This window comes from Octopus bimaculoides, chromosome 6 (assembly GCF_001194135.2).
Source record: "Octopus bimaculoides isolate UCB-OBI-ISO-001 chromosome 6, ASM119413v2, whole genome shotgun sequence".
NCBI lineage: Eukaryota > Metazoa > Mollusca > Cephalopoda > Octopoda > Octopodidae > Octopus > Octopus bimaculoides.
The window spans coordinates 83,054,424-83,071,626 of record NC_068986.1 but is presented as its reverse complement, the minus strand read 5'-3'; the positions used below and the strand labels follow the sequence as shown (position 1 = coordinate 83,071,626).

Sequence of the window (17,203 nt, the reverse complement as noted above, 5' to 3'; positions counted from 1 at the left end):
ATATATATATATATATATATTAATAAATTATAGGGCAGCAAAAAAATTTTTAGAAATCTTATTTACCACCAGTGGTCTAGCGAGAATAAAAATCAGTCAATAGACTATCTCTCAACTCAATTAAAAATACAAAGTCAATGCCTGTGGAATTTGAATCCAAGATGAAACTAAATTTTACATTTAACTCAGTGTCTCAACATCTTTTAAATGTTATTGCAAACATTCCATCAAATAGAAATGACTACACAAGACTGAAGGAAGAAAGTTTGCATTAAATTGTAATCCAATGCTAATTTTCCTGCTTTACAAATTTTACAAAAAAACAACACATTAGAAATTTTTGACTACCACTTGTAGCTAACAACAAACAAAAAGTTTTAAGGAAAATGTTAGTCTAACCAATGCTAAATTTTATTGCTAATGCTTTAAGTATGCTAATTAACCCATTATCATCCACAATGACACGTAATCTAGTGAATAATTGTCATGGTGACACATGTTGTCTTCTGATAACTGCCTTCGTGACATTTTCAATGTTCTTTTTTCCTGAATTTTCAAGAGAAAATTGCATTTTGACATAATTTTGCATAAAAAATTCAGCAGCAAATTAATCTTTATTAGTTAAACTTGGAATATTTTTAAAAAACAGATCCAAATAAGTAAGAAGCTATGGATATAAATTATATTTTCCTTTTTGTTGTCAACTAATTTTTTGTATATAGAACCTTAACCATTTTTTATATCAATTCACTCTGGTATGCCAATAAATGAAAGAAAAACATCTGTTTTAAAGAGTAGATATTCAAATTAAAGCCTTAAAGAGTAATTTTATGTAAGAAGCTCTTGCTATATTATAAGAAATTGCTTGATACAGAAATAAATATAAAAATTAGTTTAACCAAGTATACAAATGCAGAGGTAGAACATTTCAATAAAAATATAGCTGTGAAATAGTTAACATTTCAGTATGTTACCCTTGCAGTAAAAAAAAAAACTGCAAAACTTAATATTTGGAAATTGAATTTATATATATATATATATATACATGTTAAAGTAAACATATCCTGAATGTTTTAAGAATTTTGTTACGGTTTATTATCAGCTTGTTTCTATTGTTCAGGAGTTGTGTACCTGATAGTAGGATCTGGGTTTTCCCCCTGCGTGCACAATCAACAAAGCCTTCTTCCTCCAGTGTATGGAGTTGCATGCTTAGAAATAAGGAGTTCATATACCCATATGGCCCCATATAGATAAATATACATGAAAAAATGGACATATTCTGACTATATTAAGAGCCTTATGGACTCCTCATTTCTAAGCATACAACCCCATACACTAGAAGAAAGCTTTGCTGATTGCACACCCAGGAGGCAATCCAGATCCTATTACTGGACACACAACTTAAAATATTCAGGATATGGCCATGTATCTATACGGACCCACATGGGTATATGGACTCTTTATTAGAAATACATTACATTGCTTGAGAAGACTAATCAAGCAATGTGAAATCATAGTTGTGGTCAATACTGGTGTCACATGACTGGCAGCCATGACAGTGGCACATAAAAAGCTCCCATTACACTCTTGGAATGGTTGGCATTAGGAAGGGCATCCAGCCATAGAAACTATGCCAAATCAGATTGGAACCAGCTTACCAGTTTCAGTCACACCCTTACCAACATGGAAAGCAGATGCTAAAATATGATTATGATATATATATATATGGTCTGACAATCATAATCATTTATTGGTAACTTGTGAGAATGTTCTTTTCACTACAACATTTTTAATTAGCGTTATTAAACTTGTAAAGGTAGAGGTGGATGGCTCCTTGAATGTTTGATGTATACCAATCCAAGATTTTCAGTGACTGTAGAAATTCCAGCTTTCTTAAATGGAATATTTTCCTGTACTGACTTCAATAATGTTGACATTATTTTCAGTAATGTTTAAAAAGGATTGCCCTGAAAATGCAGATCTTGAAACTTTTTAAAATTACATTGTGACTTAATTTTGCAGATTCCTAAATATATCTCTTATCAAAGGAGATCTACATTTTATTTGTAGGAGATCCTTTTTGAGTATCTCTCTTTGATATTTTTCATCTCAATAAAGGTTTTAATGTTGGTCTTAGTTACTGCTAATAATTAGAGTTTTAGCATCATCTTAAACCTGAAACAGTTGTTACAGAAAAAGAAGATAATGCAATAAAAAATTGATACAGATCCTGAGCTAACAGTATGTAAATATTGAAAGAAATATTAAAAATCATCAAAATATATTTGCAAATCGTATAGTTGTTCATATGGGTTTTGCTGCTGTGTACAGCACTGTTCAAATTAAGTAAATGTTAATTGGTTCTGTAGTTATGCTTAATAATTTAAAGATAATTTCATCTAATTAAACAGACCAAGTCAAGCTATGATAGCATGAGAGAGAGATTAAGAACTGACAGTGGAGAAGGATAGTGATAATTTATGTTGCTGAAGTCTGTTCAAGAATCTGATGAGCAAACATCAGCTGACAATTGTATAGCCACTGATGTAAACACTGGTTGTGTCAATTTCCCTTCTCCTTTACGTCTTTGATGAAGGTGTGTGTATCAAGGTTGAATTTGGAATATATGAGGAGAAAATATTTAATGGCTTTTTAATAATACATATTCCAAAAGTCAGATCTATTTATTGCTAATATCCTCAGTCTATTTGATGGATATTCCGGAAGCTTTATCACCTTATTGCTACTGTCATCAGTTTATTTGATATATTCTGTTCTTATTTATTACAAATAAAAAGTTCAGAATTAGCATAGAGGAGATACAATTTGGATTTGTACCAGGTAGGAGCATGACTCATGCTATATTCCTGGTTAGGCAAGTGCAGAAGTATTTAGTCAAAAATAAACCTCTGTACTTGGTTTTTGTTGACATAGAAAATGCCTCTTTTATAGGGTCTCCTGCTCCCTTATCTGGTGGTCAATGCAGAAGCTAAAGATAGATGAGTGGTTAGTGAGAAGTGTACAAGCCACGTACAGAGATGCAGCCAGTAAGGTGAAGGTTGGCAACAAGTATAGCAATGGATTCAGTGTGCAGGTAGGAGTTCATCAAAGTTCAGTTCTCAGTCCCCTTCTTGTTTATCTTAGTCCTCCAGATCTTAACAGAGGAATTCAAGACTGGTTGCTCTTGGGAGCTACTCTACACTTGTTCTTATAGCCAAATTACTACCTGGCCTACAGAAGAAATTGGAAGTAGAAGATAGCTTCTGTTACCTAGGAGACCAAGTGAGCAGAGGAGGAGGAAGTTCTGAAAATGTAGTCACTAGAATAAGAATGGGTTTGACAAAGTTCTGAGAGCTTCTACCTTTGTTGGTAGCTAAGGGCCTGTCCCTCAGAGTGAAAGACAAATTGTATGATGCCTGTGTATGTACAGCTATGTTACATGGCAGTGAAGCATGGGATTTGACCACAGAGGATTTGAGAAGCCTTGAAAGAAATAAAGTTAGCACACTCCACTGGATGTGTTAGCGTACACAAATGACATAGTGTAAATAATTTAAGAAGAAAACTGGGTATAAAAGGCTTCAGATGTTGTGTGCAAGAGAGAAGACTGTGTTGGTTTGGTCATGTGATGTGTATGGATGAGGACAGTTGCATAAAGTGCTGAGCTCTAATTGTGGAGGAAACTTGTGGAAGGGGTAGACCCAGGAAGATGTAGGACAAAGTGGTGAAAACAGATCTTTGGATGTTGGGCTTCATTGAGGAAATGACAAGAGACCAGGAATTGTTGTGATTTGCTGTACTTGAGAAGATGCATCAAGCTAAGTAAAACTGCTGTCATCCATACACACAGGCTTATCCCTTGTAGATACCAGGTGCCACATAAAATGCACTTGTGCCAGTGCTAGGTAAATGCATCTATGCTGGTGGCATGTGAAAAGTACCCAGCATACTCTGTAAAGTGGTTGGCATTAGGAAGGGCATCTAGCTGTAGAAGCCATGTCACAACAGACAAATGGAGCCTCGACAGCTCCCCAGCTGGTCAACCACATGTCAAATTACCCAACCCATGCCAGCATGGAAAACATGTTATATGAAGATGATGATGACTTTCAAATTCAGGCAAGAACATACTATAGAGTAATCAACTGTTGGCATCTGGTGGACAATGTGATGTCAGTGGCTAGGAAACAGAATGGATGGGAATGAGAATAGAATCAACATCTGATACAAAGGAAAAATATGTACTTCTAGATGTGCTACATGAAAAGACTTGTTTTTGATATGCAACCATATTTTTCATATACTTTATGGTTTAAGTTTGAAAAGCTAAATTGATATTCTAAAGCCATCCAAGTAAAACAAATTCCAGAAATTGGTTTGAAACCAAATAAAATTTACTATCAACATAGAATAAAATGGAAGAAAATGTAGGAACTATTCAAATAGAAAAAATTTCCAGTTACGAACCAAGGGAGAATACTCGACCCTTCGTTACTTTTGCACACACTTCAAAAACAAATATTTTCGTCTCTTACCAGCAAAACTAGAGGAAGACGTCCGGCACATTAGGACGGCAAATTAAACATGATCACGATGTAAATAATTCACAAAGGACATTTATATAACATAAAATACAATTTATAACTGAAGGTTCAATATAGCATGTACAAAAACTCATTCTAACGGCTGTTAAGTTAACAAAATGTAGTTCCATCATCTTGACATAACATTTATATATATATGGCTGTATAGTAAGAAGTTTACTTCCCAACCACATAGTCATATAAGTGATATCCTTCATTTCCTATCATCCAGGCAAACATTTGGTCATAGGGAATATTACATTACTAGGAAACAGGCAAGGGTTAGCAACAGGAAGGGCATACAGCTGTAAAAAATCTGCTTCAACAAATGTTGTCCATCCCATGCAAGCATAGCATCCAGCTGTAGAAGCCAACCCACAACAGACTATGGAACCTGGTGTGGCCCCTGGCCTTACCAGTTCCTGTCAAGCTGTCTAACCTATGCCAGCATGGAAAATGGACATTAAATGATGATAATAATATATATACATGCTTGAGATATGGAGAAAGAGCAGCAGCTGTCTTATATAGATATTACCTTAGAACCAAACAAAGAATTTCTTAGTGCAACCACACATCATAAACAAAGTTAGAGATAGGCTCTGGTTGAGTAAACTACAAGATACCACTGCAATAAGACAGCTGCAGATCCTTGGTTACATGGCCCACAAACAGACTCAAGTGGAAGCAAGGTATACTTAAGATCTGGCTGAGGACTGTAGAGGAGAACTCAGCATATGTGTCTGGCCTGGGCACAGACTTGTGGTAGAACTTGCAATCATGTTGGGTGGAAATCTCTTGGTGTCTGACACTCCAGCTAAGCCAATTGCTAATTCTGATTTGTATTGTCTCTATTTGGATTGAATTTTGAATTTGAAAAAAATATGGAATGGTTGGAATACTTTCATTCTTAAAAGAAAACAATTTGTGAATCCATGAAGAGATGCAATGTTCACAACTCAAAGATTTGGAAGAAAAATTCCATCTGTAAAAGATGAAAACACACAAAGCCTGCCATGTTCAAAGATATTGATAGGACAGATTTTGTCTGGTTTACAAACCAAACAGATATAAATATTCCATTTAGTAAGATGCTCATTCAAGAAGCTCAGTATACTAGTAAAAATTTTAAGTCATTCAATTTCAGACAAGTGCCTCGTGGCTAAATCTATTCTGTGATCATTACAGGATAACAGCTTCAGTTATCTATGATGAAAGAACCTTCCAATGCAAAAATCAAAATAAGTAGAAAGAAGGGGAAATAAAGAAACTTATTTCTTCTTACTAATAAAACATATTCAATGCCAATGAGACTGGTGATTTCTCTTGGTTGTTACCTCACTGCACACTGACACCCAAAAGGACACCCTTGCAATGAAAAAGTGCAAACAACTCTTTAACCATTCTTGCTTGCTGCAACACAACAGGAACTAATAAATTATTCCTTTCTACTCTAGGCAGAAGGCCCGAAATTTGGGGGGAGGGGGCCAGTTGATTAGATCGACCCAGTACACAACTGGTACTTAATTTATCGACCCCAAAAGAATGAAAGGCAAAGTTGACCTTGGCAGAATTTGAACTCAGAATGTAAAGACAGACGAAATACCGTTAAGCATTTCCCCGATGTGCTAACGTTTCTGCCAGCTCACTGCCTTGGACTAATAAATTATTAAAAAATGTGAAAATTTGAAGATGCTTCAATAATGTAAAGAATAAATCATGTGTAGTTCAGGAACCCAGTGACAGTTGCAGTTATTTGTGGTACTGAACTTTTAAGAGTTAATAAGATGATGATGATGATGGTTAGAACCAACTTAAATGGACAGGCCAAGATACAAAAGAGGAAGGCTTAGGCCTACTTGGTCAACAAGTAAAGAGAAAGATTATAATAGGGTGGGAACTGAAACAGAAGCAGAGAATATATGGAGGCTCTTTGTGTCAAAAGGCCTTGGAGATAGTAACAATATTTAGTTGTAACCTAACTTTACACTGATGTTATCATATCTGATTTATGAGAATATATTTCTTAACAATTCCTCTATAAAGTCAAATAAATCAATAATAAAATTACTGGTGCATTCACAGTAATATTGCAGAATACATCTTAGGTTTTTAGCCAATGCTGTGAACACCTTGACCCTATATATATAACTTCATGAACAAAGAGGAAACTGGGCTAGTTTCATCGATGACTGAGTACTCTCCCTTCAACAATCCACAGACACACTGCTTACAAACCTAGTTTGTAGGTTTATATACCTTCATGAACAAAGAGGAAATTGAGCTAGTTTCATCGATGACTGAATACTCTCCCTTCAACAATCCACAGACACTGCTTTACAAACCTACTGTTTGTAGGTTTGTAAGCTAAAGTAAATTGAGTAGACCAAATTGTATATTTTACACATCTGCGTAATAACTGGTGCATTAGTAGTGTTTTTGTTTCAATGCTTTACTGTCTCTGCATAGTGTTGCCCCCATCCAAATATATATATATTCTGTAATACAGGGATGGCTTGCATGGCTCTCATAAACCATTCATCTCCACTAAGATTTCTTAATAACCACCAAGCTACAGTGTAGAACTCAAAGGCTTTCTCCAGTCAACAAATGCTTGATGTAGTAGCTTCTCATTCAGCTCTGAATACTTTGAGTACACCATTACAATGGTATTTTAATTATATCAGAAGTAATACATTCAACTACAGTCACTTTCCATATGAATATATACATATATAGTTAAGTGACCTGTTTAGGAGAATGATGTACCACAGATATAGCAGCAATATTGTTTTTCTTCTGTATGAGCATGCTTGTGTTTAGTTAAGTGATCCTTTGAAGAAAATGATTTACCAAAGATATTAGCAATATAGTTTCCTGTAAAAATATATGTGCAGTAAGTCATCATCTTGAGAGAATGAATCACCAATTATTACAGCGATGCTTCATCTCTTGTATGGATAAATCTGTGTCTAGTCAAGTGGTTTATTTGAGAGAATGATTTACTACAGATATCACAGTGATAAGGCTTCTCTCCTGTATGAATACGTTTGTGAGTTGTTAAGGAATCATTTACAGAGAATGATTTACCACAGACATCACAGTGATATGGTTTCTCTCCAGTATGAACACGCCTGTGAGCAGTTAAATGACTTGTTTGAGAGAATGACTTTCCACAGATATCACAACAATATGGTTTTTCTCCTGTGTGAGTACGTTTGTGTCCAGTTACTGCACTTCCAACAGAGAATGATTTACCACAGATGTCACAATGATATGGCTTCTCACCTGTATGAACATGTTTGTGCTTACTTAAGTGACTTGCTTGAGAAAATGATTTACCACAGACATCACAATGATATGGTTTCTCTCCTGTGTGAATGTATTTGTGTGCAATTAAGACATTTCCATGAGAGAATGATTTACCACAGATATCACAGTGATATGGTTTCTCACCAGTATGAACACGCTTGTGAGTGGTTAAATTAGCATTTCTAGAAAATGCCTTACCACAGATGTCACACTGAAATGGGGTTTCTCCTGTGTGAATGCGTTTGTGTTTAGTTAAGTCACCTTTTTCAGAGAAGGATTTACCACAGATATCACAGTGATATGGCTGCTCTCCTGTATGAATACGTGTGTGAATTTTTAACCGAAAACTTACAGAGAATGATTTACCGCAGATATCACAGTGATATGGTTTTTCTCCTGTATGAATACGTTTGTGTTGAGTGAAATGATCATTTCGTGAAAATGACTTATTGCAGATATGACAGTGATATGGCTTCTCTCCTGTATGAATACGTTTGTGATTAATTAAATGGGCATTTTCAGAGAATGATTTACCACAGGTATCACAGTGATAAGGCTTCTCTCCTGTATGAATGCGTGTGTGTCTAATCAACTGACAGTTTTGAATGAATGATTTACCACAGACATCACAGTGATATGGTTTCTCACCTGTATGAGAGCGTTTATGAGTTGTCAAGTGACCTTTTGTAGTAAATGATTTACCACACATATCACAATCATATGGCTTCTCTCCTGTATGAGAGCGTTTGTGTATGGGTATATCGCCATTGCAAGAGAATGCTTTACCACAGATATCACAGTGAAAGGGCTTCTCCCCTGTATGAATACGTTTGTGTTTAGTTAAGTGATCATTTACAGAGAATGATCTGCCACAGATATCACAGTGATATGGCCTCTCTCCTGTATGAATACGTTCATGTTTAGTTAGTTCACCACTTCCATAAAATGACTTAGCACAGAAATTACAACTATATGGCTTTTCCCCCGTATGAATACGTTTATGTTTAGTTAAGTGATTTATTTGAGAGAATGATTTACCACAGAAATCACAGTGAAATGGTTTTTCTCCCGTATGAATACGTTTGTGAATATTAAGATTACATTTTTGAGAGAATGATTTACCACAGCTATTGCAGAGGAATGATGTTTTTGCTCTCTCTTTCAGCAGCTCATCAGAATTGATTTTTTTAGAATCTGTTTTGCATTTAACCTTGTTCTCATATGATATATTTTCCATAATTTTTCTTTTCTTAATGCAATATATACACATTTATATTTTGCTTTTATATCATATTCCTTACAAGTATTTCTTCCAACACATTTCCAGGAATTCTAATCCTTGTCAATATCTGAGGTCACTGCAAATTTATTTGTAATGCAAGTTTAATTAGAATGCAAAATCATTTTGTACATACTCCACTCTTCAAAATGTAAAAATATTTCATTTTAATCTCAGTCCATGGGATATATTTCACAGTGATTCTACCATGGATCTATATGAACAGGGTTGCATCTTTTCTGTATTTCTTCGTTTAGTCTTTAAAATATGATAAATATTGATGATGCATCCAATGTACAAATTTTTTTTATACCAATGTCTTCCGATATTCTGAAATAAGAGAAAGATAGTATAAATGGAGGATGCTTAAAATGTAAAAAATTTAAATTTTATTATGTTTCTATATTAATAAATCCAGGTGAAAGCACAACTGTGTGGTAAGAAGTTTGCTTCCCAACCTCATGATTCTAGGTTCAGGCCTACTCTGTGGCACCTTGGGCATGTCTTCTATAGCCTTAGTCCAACTAAAGCCTTGAGTGGATTTCATAGATGGAAACAGAAAGAAACTTATTGTATATGTATCTATATAAGTTAAAAAGCACCCAGTACACTCTGTAAAGTGGTTGGCTTTAGGGAAGGGCATCCAGCCATAGAAACTATGCCAAAGCAGACAATTGAGTTTAGTGTAGTTATCAGGGTCACCAGCTCCTGTCAAATTGTCCAACCTATGCTAGCATGGAAGAGGGACATTAAATGATATATATATATCTTAGTGTCGCCCTAGTTTAACATCATGTGATAGTTGTGTCACTGTCATACAAGAGGTGTCCTTCATTTCCTATCTTCAGTGAAAACATGTCTGATCATGAGGAAATATTACCCTACCTGGAAACAGGTGAGGATTGGCCACAGAAAGAATATCCAGCTATAGAAAGTCATCCACAACAAATTCCGTCCAATTCGTGCCAGCACTTGAAAGTGAACGTTAAACTGGTGATGATGACAAACTATAGATATAAATATTGTTGTATTTTGAGATGGTCATTCTTTTTTTTTTTTTCTGCCAAATACCTGCACTATATATTCATTCACTTGTTTATTACTGTTCTTATTCTAACTCATGTCCACTGTCCAGAAATCTTTCATCACACATCTGTGACCTCCTCAGCGACACTTTCAGTCCTCGTGTGTGCTCCTGCTCTGCCTATTCCGTTTTGTTCTATGATGTGTATCCTTATATGCGCATGCGTCTGTGTGTGGATGCATGTGTCATTGTTCTTAGTAGCACTATGACCCTCCCCTACCCACTTACCGCTATGGCTACCTTTGAAGCCGACTTTATGTACCATTCTTGTAACTCACTGTTTGTGTTCGCCTATGCTGCTGCCATTGTGGTAAATGTTGTTGCAGCCGCCTGTGAAGTTATCATATGTGCATATATGGGTTCGCTTCCTATGCCTGTTATAGTTTTTTTTTTTAATTTCTCCCCTCCCCCAATTTAAAATTTTGATTTTGTTTACTTTAAAGAGATTGCAGCGAACTGACAAACATATGCAAATCAAAATTAAATAGACAAAAAAACATTAAAGTGAAAAGAATTTGCATTTTACTTGTGTTTGCCTTAAATAATCGTAAATAATAATTAAATGCAAATTAAATATACACCATTTTATGAGAAACAAGCATTAATGTTTAATAATTAATGTTATAAAGTTTAATAAGGGGCTCAAATTCCCCCCCCCCCAATTTTAAATTTTGAACTTTTTCATCCATTTACTTATTTGTCTGTTTATCTATTTATCCCTATCCGTTTATTCATAAAATATAATTGGCAACTAAATGTGGCAGTCCTACAGAAGACGATGTTACTGTTGTTTTTAGCCCCAGGAAGACATTCATATCTATCTATCTCTATATGCTTATTGAATTTAAAATTTTGAAAACGTGGTTTCTTGCATATTCGGAATCTCTGTCGTCAAAAACAGGAGAAAAGAATTTCGAAAAATGTTCAAACCCTTCCTTCATACTCTAACTTTTCTTCACCTAGTATAAAGCTGCGTTCTTTTCTATTGTAGGCCCACACAGTCAATGGAGAGCTTAATCTTGCAAGCAACATAGTGAACTCACCAGTGCTGGTGCCATAAAAAATGCAGCCAATACACTCTGTAATGTGGTTGGTATCAGAAAGGACATTCAGCCATAGAGACCATGCCAAAGCAGATATTGGAGCATGATAATCCTCTGACCTGTTGAATCCAATCTAAGACTATCCAACTCATACCAGCATAGAAGAGTATTAACCCTTTAGCATTTCAATTAACCATATCCAGCCCAAATAATGTACCTGTTTTATGTTTAAATTGCAATATCAAACCTACCCTGCAATGAAATTCTAAAAATAAACAATCCTATCACTGAAGTCTCAAAGCTATAGAGATAATACATGATTAACTTTTTTAATGTGAATAAATAAGCATTACATTCTACAGAGTAATCTGAATGCTAAAGAGCTGAAGGATGATGATAATATACACATATATAAAATACATCCTTTAATACATATATTTGCTGTTTAAAATGCATACATAGAAAAATGATTGGATGCTTGTGGTGGTACTGATAGATAAAGAATAAATGCACTGCATCAGGAATTCTGTAATCTAAATATGCTTACATTTTGAGAAAAATGTGGATGGTCATGGTTACAAACATCATCATCATTTAACACTTATCTTCCATGCTCACATGGATTAAATGGAATCCGATGAGTCCAACAAATGCATCATGCTCCAATGTCTACTTTAGTAAGGTTTCTACAGCTGGATACCCTTTCTAATGCCAATCGCTTTACAATGAGTAATGGGGGCTTTTATTCATGGTACCAGCATGAGTGAGATTGCCATGCAGCTTGCAATACTATGAACACCAAGGGCAGTGGCTCTATGCTAGGTGATGAGAGATGGGATCAGAACAGAACAGTTTTCTTGCAGTAGAGGAACTGCAAGGCTACTCATAGTTTAGAAGAGAAGAAGAGTGGAAGTGGTCATGGTGGAGCTGCAAAAGAGATAAAAATAGTGATAATGAGGTGTATGGGTGGACCCTCAAAGTAGAAGAGAGTGGGAGACAGAATTAGGTATGACGATAGGTAAAGATTGCAAGAATATATGGGAGAGTTACGAGATTGGGTATGGGTGAGGGGATAGATATAATGAATAAAGAACAAGTGTTGAGGGATGATAAGGGAGGTAGGGAAGTAGGTGACAAATGCAGACATTGTGTAGGATCTGGAAGGCATGCTCACCAACTTCCATATCACCAGCCGACTAGTTGGATTCCATATGCAATAACCACATTGCCTCAGTGGATGTCACTATAGACCAGGGGTTTTCAAACTGTGGTCCGCAAGGACAAGACAGGGGGCCCGTGGACAGCAAATACTTTTTATGGGCAATTTGATTTTATATATGTTTTTTAATCGAAATCTTTTAATTGACAATAAACCTATTTGTTAAATACTGTTAAATAAATAAATGTAAAAATATGTCATTTTAAGCAAATATTTATGTATAAATTTCATAAGCGTGTATAAGGGGGTCCCTAAGGTAAAGCCTGAAATATAAAGGGGTCTGCAAGTCAAAAAGTTTGAAAACCCCTGCTATAGACGACCAGACCATTGAGGAGGTGGACAGTTTTATCCCTCTTGGGAGAACAGCGATACAAGATGCAGTATTCTCATGAGAAATCTTGAGAAGATCAAAGTTCGGATGAAGCGGACTTTGGGAGAGTGGACATCATTAAGAAGCATCAAGGCCAATATGAGGATCGTCTTCAACGAATACACATTACGTCAGTGATGATGTATGAAGTAAAACGCAAGTACAAAACACCACCATAAGAATACACTCACTGTACAGAACAAGATGGAGTGTATGGTGTCATTCTGCATGATCGGAGGGGGCCACACCTGGATCCGACAACAGAGAGGAATCAATAACAGTGCACTACCATCAAGAATACAAATGGGTCGGTCACATTACACGGTTTAAAGATAATAGTGGGGGGGGGCGATAGGAGTGACAGAGTAGACACCGTGAGAATGAATTGGATCGCAAGGTAAGCAACAGACAAGATTGCGAGTTACATGGAGACCGCGTGAGCAAGACTGACCAGAGACAGTCCCAGGCTAATATTAGCCACAGAATGAATTGAAAATTATTTCAACATATAACTGACAAAATTCATCATCACAGCCGTCAAGAAACTAATATCACTCTCGACAGATTACCTTAGCAGTAAAGTATGAAATAGAAACTAGGAATATTTCGTACTTTAATTTTAAAAAATTTACTTTCGTTTCAATAAACGATAAGAGGCATTATAAATAAATGAAAGAAGTCGAGTGAGTGAAAAAAACAATAAACAAAAATGTACCTCGTATAAATGACAGCAATAACGATGAAGTCAGAGGTGGTGATCAAGAGTGTCAGTTTATAGATATAGTTACTACTCGGTTTGTGTACATCTGTATAGTTAAAAGCAATTGTTTGCGATGCTTTTAATGTTCCATATTCAACAGATTATTTTCTTAACCGATGTCGTCCGATTCATGTGTTCTTACCGCGTGGAGCACAACAGTCAATATCCGGTTGGAATGCGCATGACGAAAATAGAGAGAGCTCGTGTCGAACAAGCGCGCGCACACACACATACGTTTATTTATTTTGCTTTTTAAGTTAATTCTTGCAGATATTCTATATAATTCAGAGCCAGCAATGAAAGTTACGATGTTTCGTATATGAATACGTCTATGTGAAAATGTGATCGAAAATAGAAAATGAGTGTATATGCATATTTCAGGAGTTATTGCTCCTTCTTCAGCACCACATCCAACCCATTAACCATAAACGAATACATTGCTTAAAAATACCATTACGTTTAGCGGTGTAACACTATTGGGTAGACCAATTTACACTTGCAGTTGGTACGTACATTTCCTTTAGCAATCATAATTAACTACTAAAGGTTTATAAGTCAACACTGAAAAGTATTGACGACGTTTCCAGAAAGTGTAACTACTGGAGTCGGCAAAGATCAGCGTAATAAAACGAAAGTAAAATATTGGGTAGTACTTTAGAAAATTCGTCATCAAAATGAAACTGGAAGAATGTTTAGGAACTGAAAGTTGAATTTGAGTGAAAGGAATTATGTCATACATGGGATGTTTTTGGTTTCACACATCAGATCCGATTTTTTTTTTTTTTAGAACATTTTTAGACACGTAGTTTTTCATGCTAATTAGGAAAATCTTATCACTTTTGGAGGAACTGATATTTTGGGGGAAATTTCACCGAATCAGATGCAGCCATTTTTGATACATCAGAAGTTGGAATTGCTATATGTTCCCATAGCAACATTACTGGACCAGCATGAGAGCATCCATAGAATTCTTTCTTTGGTATTCTATTGGATAAGTTTTAAATGTTTAAAATAATCTCTAACAACCCATGTAAAAACACCTTCTAAGGCTTCAGATCAAAACAGTAATTTGACATGAGTTTGTAAAATTAGAAATTCATTATTTTCCTCAACAGCTCCATCTTCACAGATTATTATGAACCTGCAAATGATTTTGCTTCTCAATACCACTTGGCTCATTTTTTGCTTCTTCCTACCACCTGACTCATTTTCAATTAGAGTTCCGTTCACATTCAGGATACCTTATAGCAATATTTTTCATAGAGGAAAAGGCAGGGAGATTAAAAAGGAGGTGGACAAATACCATGCTTAAATCAATTAAGCTCATTTGCATTAAAAAAAAAAGGATTTGTTGAAAACAGAGAAATCCAAAGAATTTTTTGTGGAAAAAAAAAGAAATACAGTGCATATCTTACCCACCTGCAGTATTCTACAGGTTGTGGTGTTGGATTTGTCTAAAGACTTTGCTAGAAATGGTATGGCTTAACATCCATAGTGACTTTGAGGGGTTTTATTTGAATGTCGTTAATGTTTAATAGTGGAATATGGTAATATTACATAGATAGGTAAGCATACAGTAATGTCTAATAGTGATTGTGTTTTCATGATTAGCATGATCTCACTGAAGGATGCTCACTAGGTCTCTTTTCATGAAGTCAGTGTAGGTTTGGCATAAAGTATCTAAGGTTGCATATGAATGACACTTGGGTAAACAAGGTTAGAGAGGACTGAAGAGTGGTATCATATATATATAGATATGTAGGTTTTTGCCAATGTATATATTTGGGGCTAATGCAGTTTCACATCTCTCCTTTAAAAATGCATTTTTTTTAAAAAACATTTTTCAGATTCCTACTTTTAAGATGTCAGAGATTATGAATATACAAAAAAATTAATTTTTAAACACCACCACCACCACTACTACTCCACTTAAAATTTTGAACTTTTTCGAAATTTTTTTCCGCTTATGTTTTAGATGACAGAGATTCCGAATATGCAAGAAACCACTTTTTCAAAATTTTAAATTCAATAAGCATAAGGAGATAGATAGGTATGAATGTCTTCCTGGGGCTAAAAACAACAGTAACATCATCTTCTATAGGACCGCCACATTTAGTTGACAAATATATTTTATGAATAAACTGACAGGGATGCAGACAAATAAATAAATGGATGAAAATGTTCAAAATTTAAAATTGGGCGAGAGGGTGAAATTTGAGCCCCTTATTAAACTCTATAACATTAATTATTGAACATTAATGTTTGCTTCTCATAAAATAGTGTATATTTAATTTACATTAAATTCTTATTCACACAAGTAAAATGCAAATTCTCTTCGCTTTAATGTTTTTGTCTGGATTTAATTTCGATTTGCATATGTTCGTCAATTCGCTACAATCTCTTTAAAGTAAACAAAATCAAAAATGGGGGGGGGGGCAAATTTTTTTTTTTAAATTCGTAATCTCCGACATTTAAAAACATAGGAATCTGGAAAAAAATGCATTTTTCAAGGAGAGGTGCGAAACTGCATTAGTCCCATATATTTTATGTAATGGATGAACTTTCCTTCTTTCCTTATTTTATGCCTGCTTTCCGTGCTGGCATTGATGGGACAACAGATTATTTATAATTGCAAGAGACTGACTGTTATAGCTTTAGAATTTATCAAGAAAGCAAATATCAAAATATTCACCTACCTGTAGAATTCTATTCAACATCAGAATGACATGGATTATCAAAGTTAATGTAGTATTGGTAATACATCAGAAGCCTTCAAATAGTTATAGAAAACTGGAGAAACAGAAAGATTTAAGGCTCAAGCTCTTTTCATATTTCAAGTGTGCTATATAAAGATCCATGGCATCTAAAATCCTATCAGAAAAGGAAATTCAACCAGTTTGAAACTAGATATTTATAAAAAATAACTTGCTATCTGAAACCAAGATAATATATACACAACAAACAAATCAAAGAACAGTTTAGACAACTACCAATGTCATCAACAATCCTCAGATGTCACTTGATCTTGCTTGGTTACATGTCAAGACTTAATAACTATGACATGGTAGAATTTCTGAGCCAACAAAAGAGCCTCTACATCATGATCCAACTTGCTACTATCTTTTGGACAATGTAATCCAGGATGCTCACAGTTGAAATACCTGTTCAATCAGCAATGAACTGGAATTAAAAAAATGACCAATCAATGTATTCTTGGGTCTATTAGGAGAAAAAGCAACAGAATATCGACACCTTCAACTTGTCAATCATTGAAGCAATATGACCGATGGATGTGTAATGTCAGTGTGCATACTAGACAAAGTGTAAGTACCTTGAGAGAAAAGTTGAACCTAAGAAGCATCAGTTGTGGTGTGCAAGAGAGACGATTGCTCTGGTATGGTCATGTAGCGAGAATGGATGAGGATAGCTATGTGAAAAAGTACCACACCCTAGCAGTTGAGGGAACCTGTGGAAGAGGTAGGCCCAGAAAGACCTGGGATGAGGTGGTGAGGTACGACCTTCGAACATTGGGCCTCACCGAGGCGATGACTTC

The 17,203-nt window shown here is 35.3% G+C and overlaps 1 protein-coding gene across 2 annotated transcripts in view; it reads right to left on the bottom strand.

Annotated features, from left to right (window-relative positions):
* Window positions 1–225: 225 nt before the first annotated feature.
* LOC106871461 (zinc finger protein 271) overlaps window positions 226–17,203 on the bottom strand; it is an 18,699-nt gene continuing 1,721 nt past the window's right edge. The window contains exons 2-3 of one of the 2 annotated variants that reach the window (XM_014917933.2): window positions 16,347–17,168; window positions 226–9,504 (exon numbers count right to left, since the gene is read on the bottom strand). In XM_014917933.2, coding sequence (XP_014773419.1) covers window positions 7,516–9,165 — 1,650 coding nt within the window. In that variant the 5' untranslated portion in view covers window positions 9,166–9,504; window positions 16,347–17,168 and the 3' untranslated portion in view covers window positions 226–7,515. The other variant, XM_014917932.2, reaches the window with a different exon arrangement.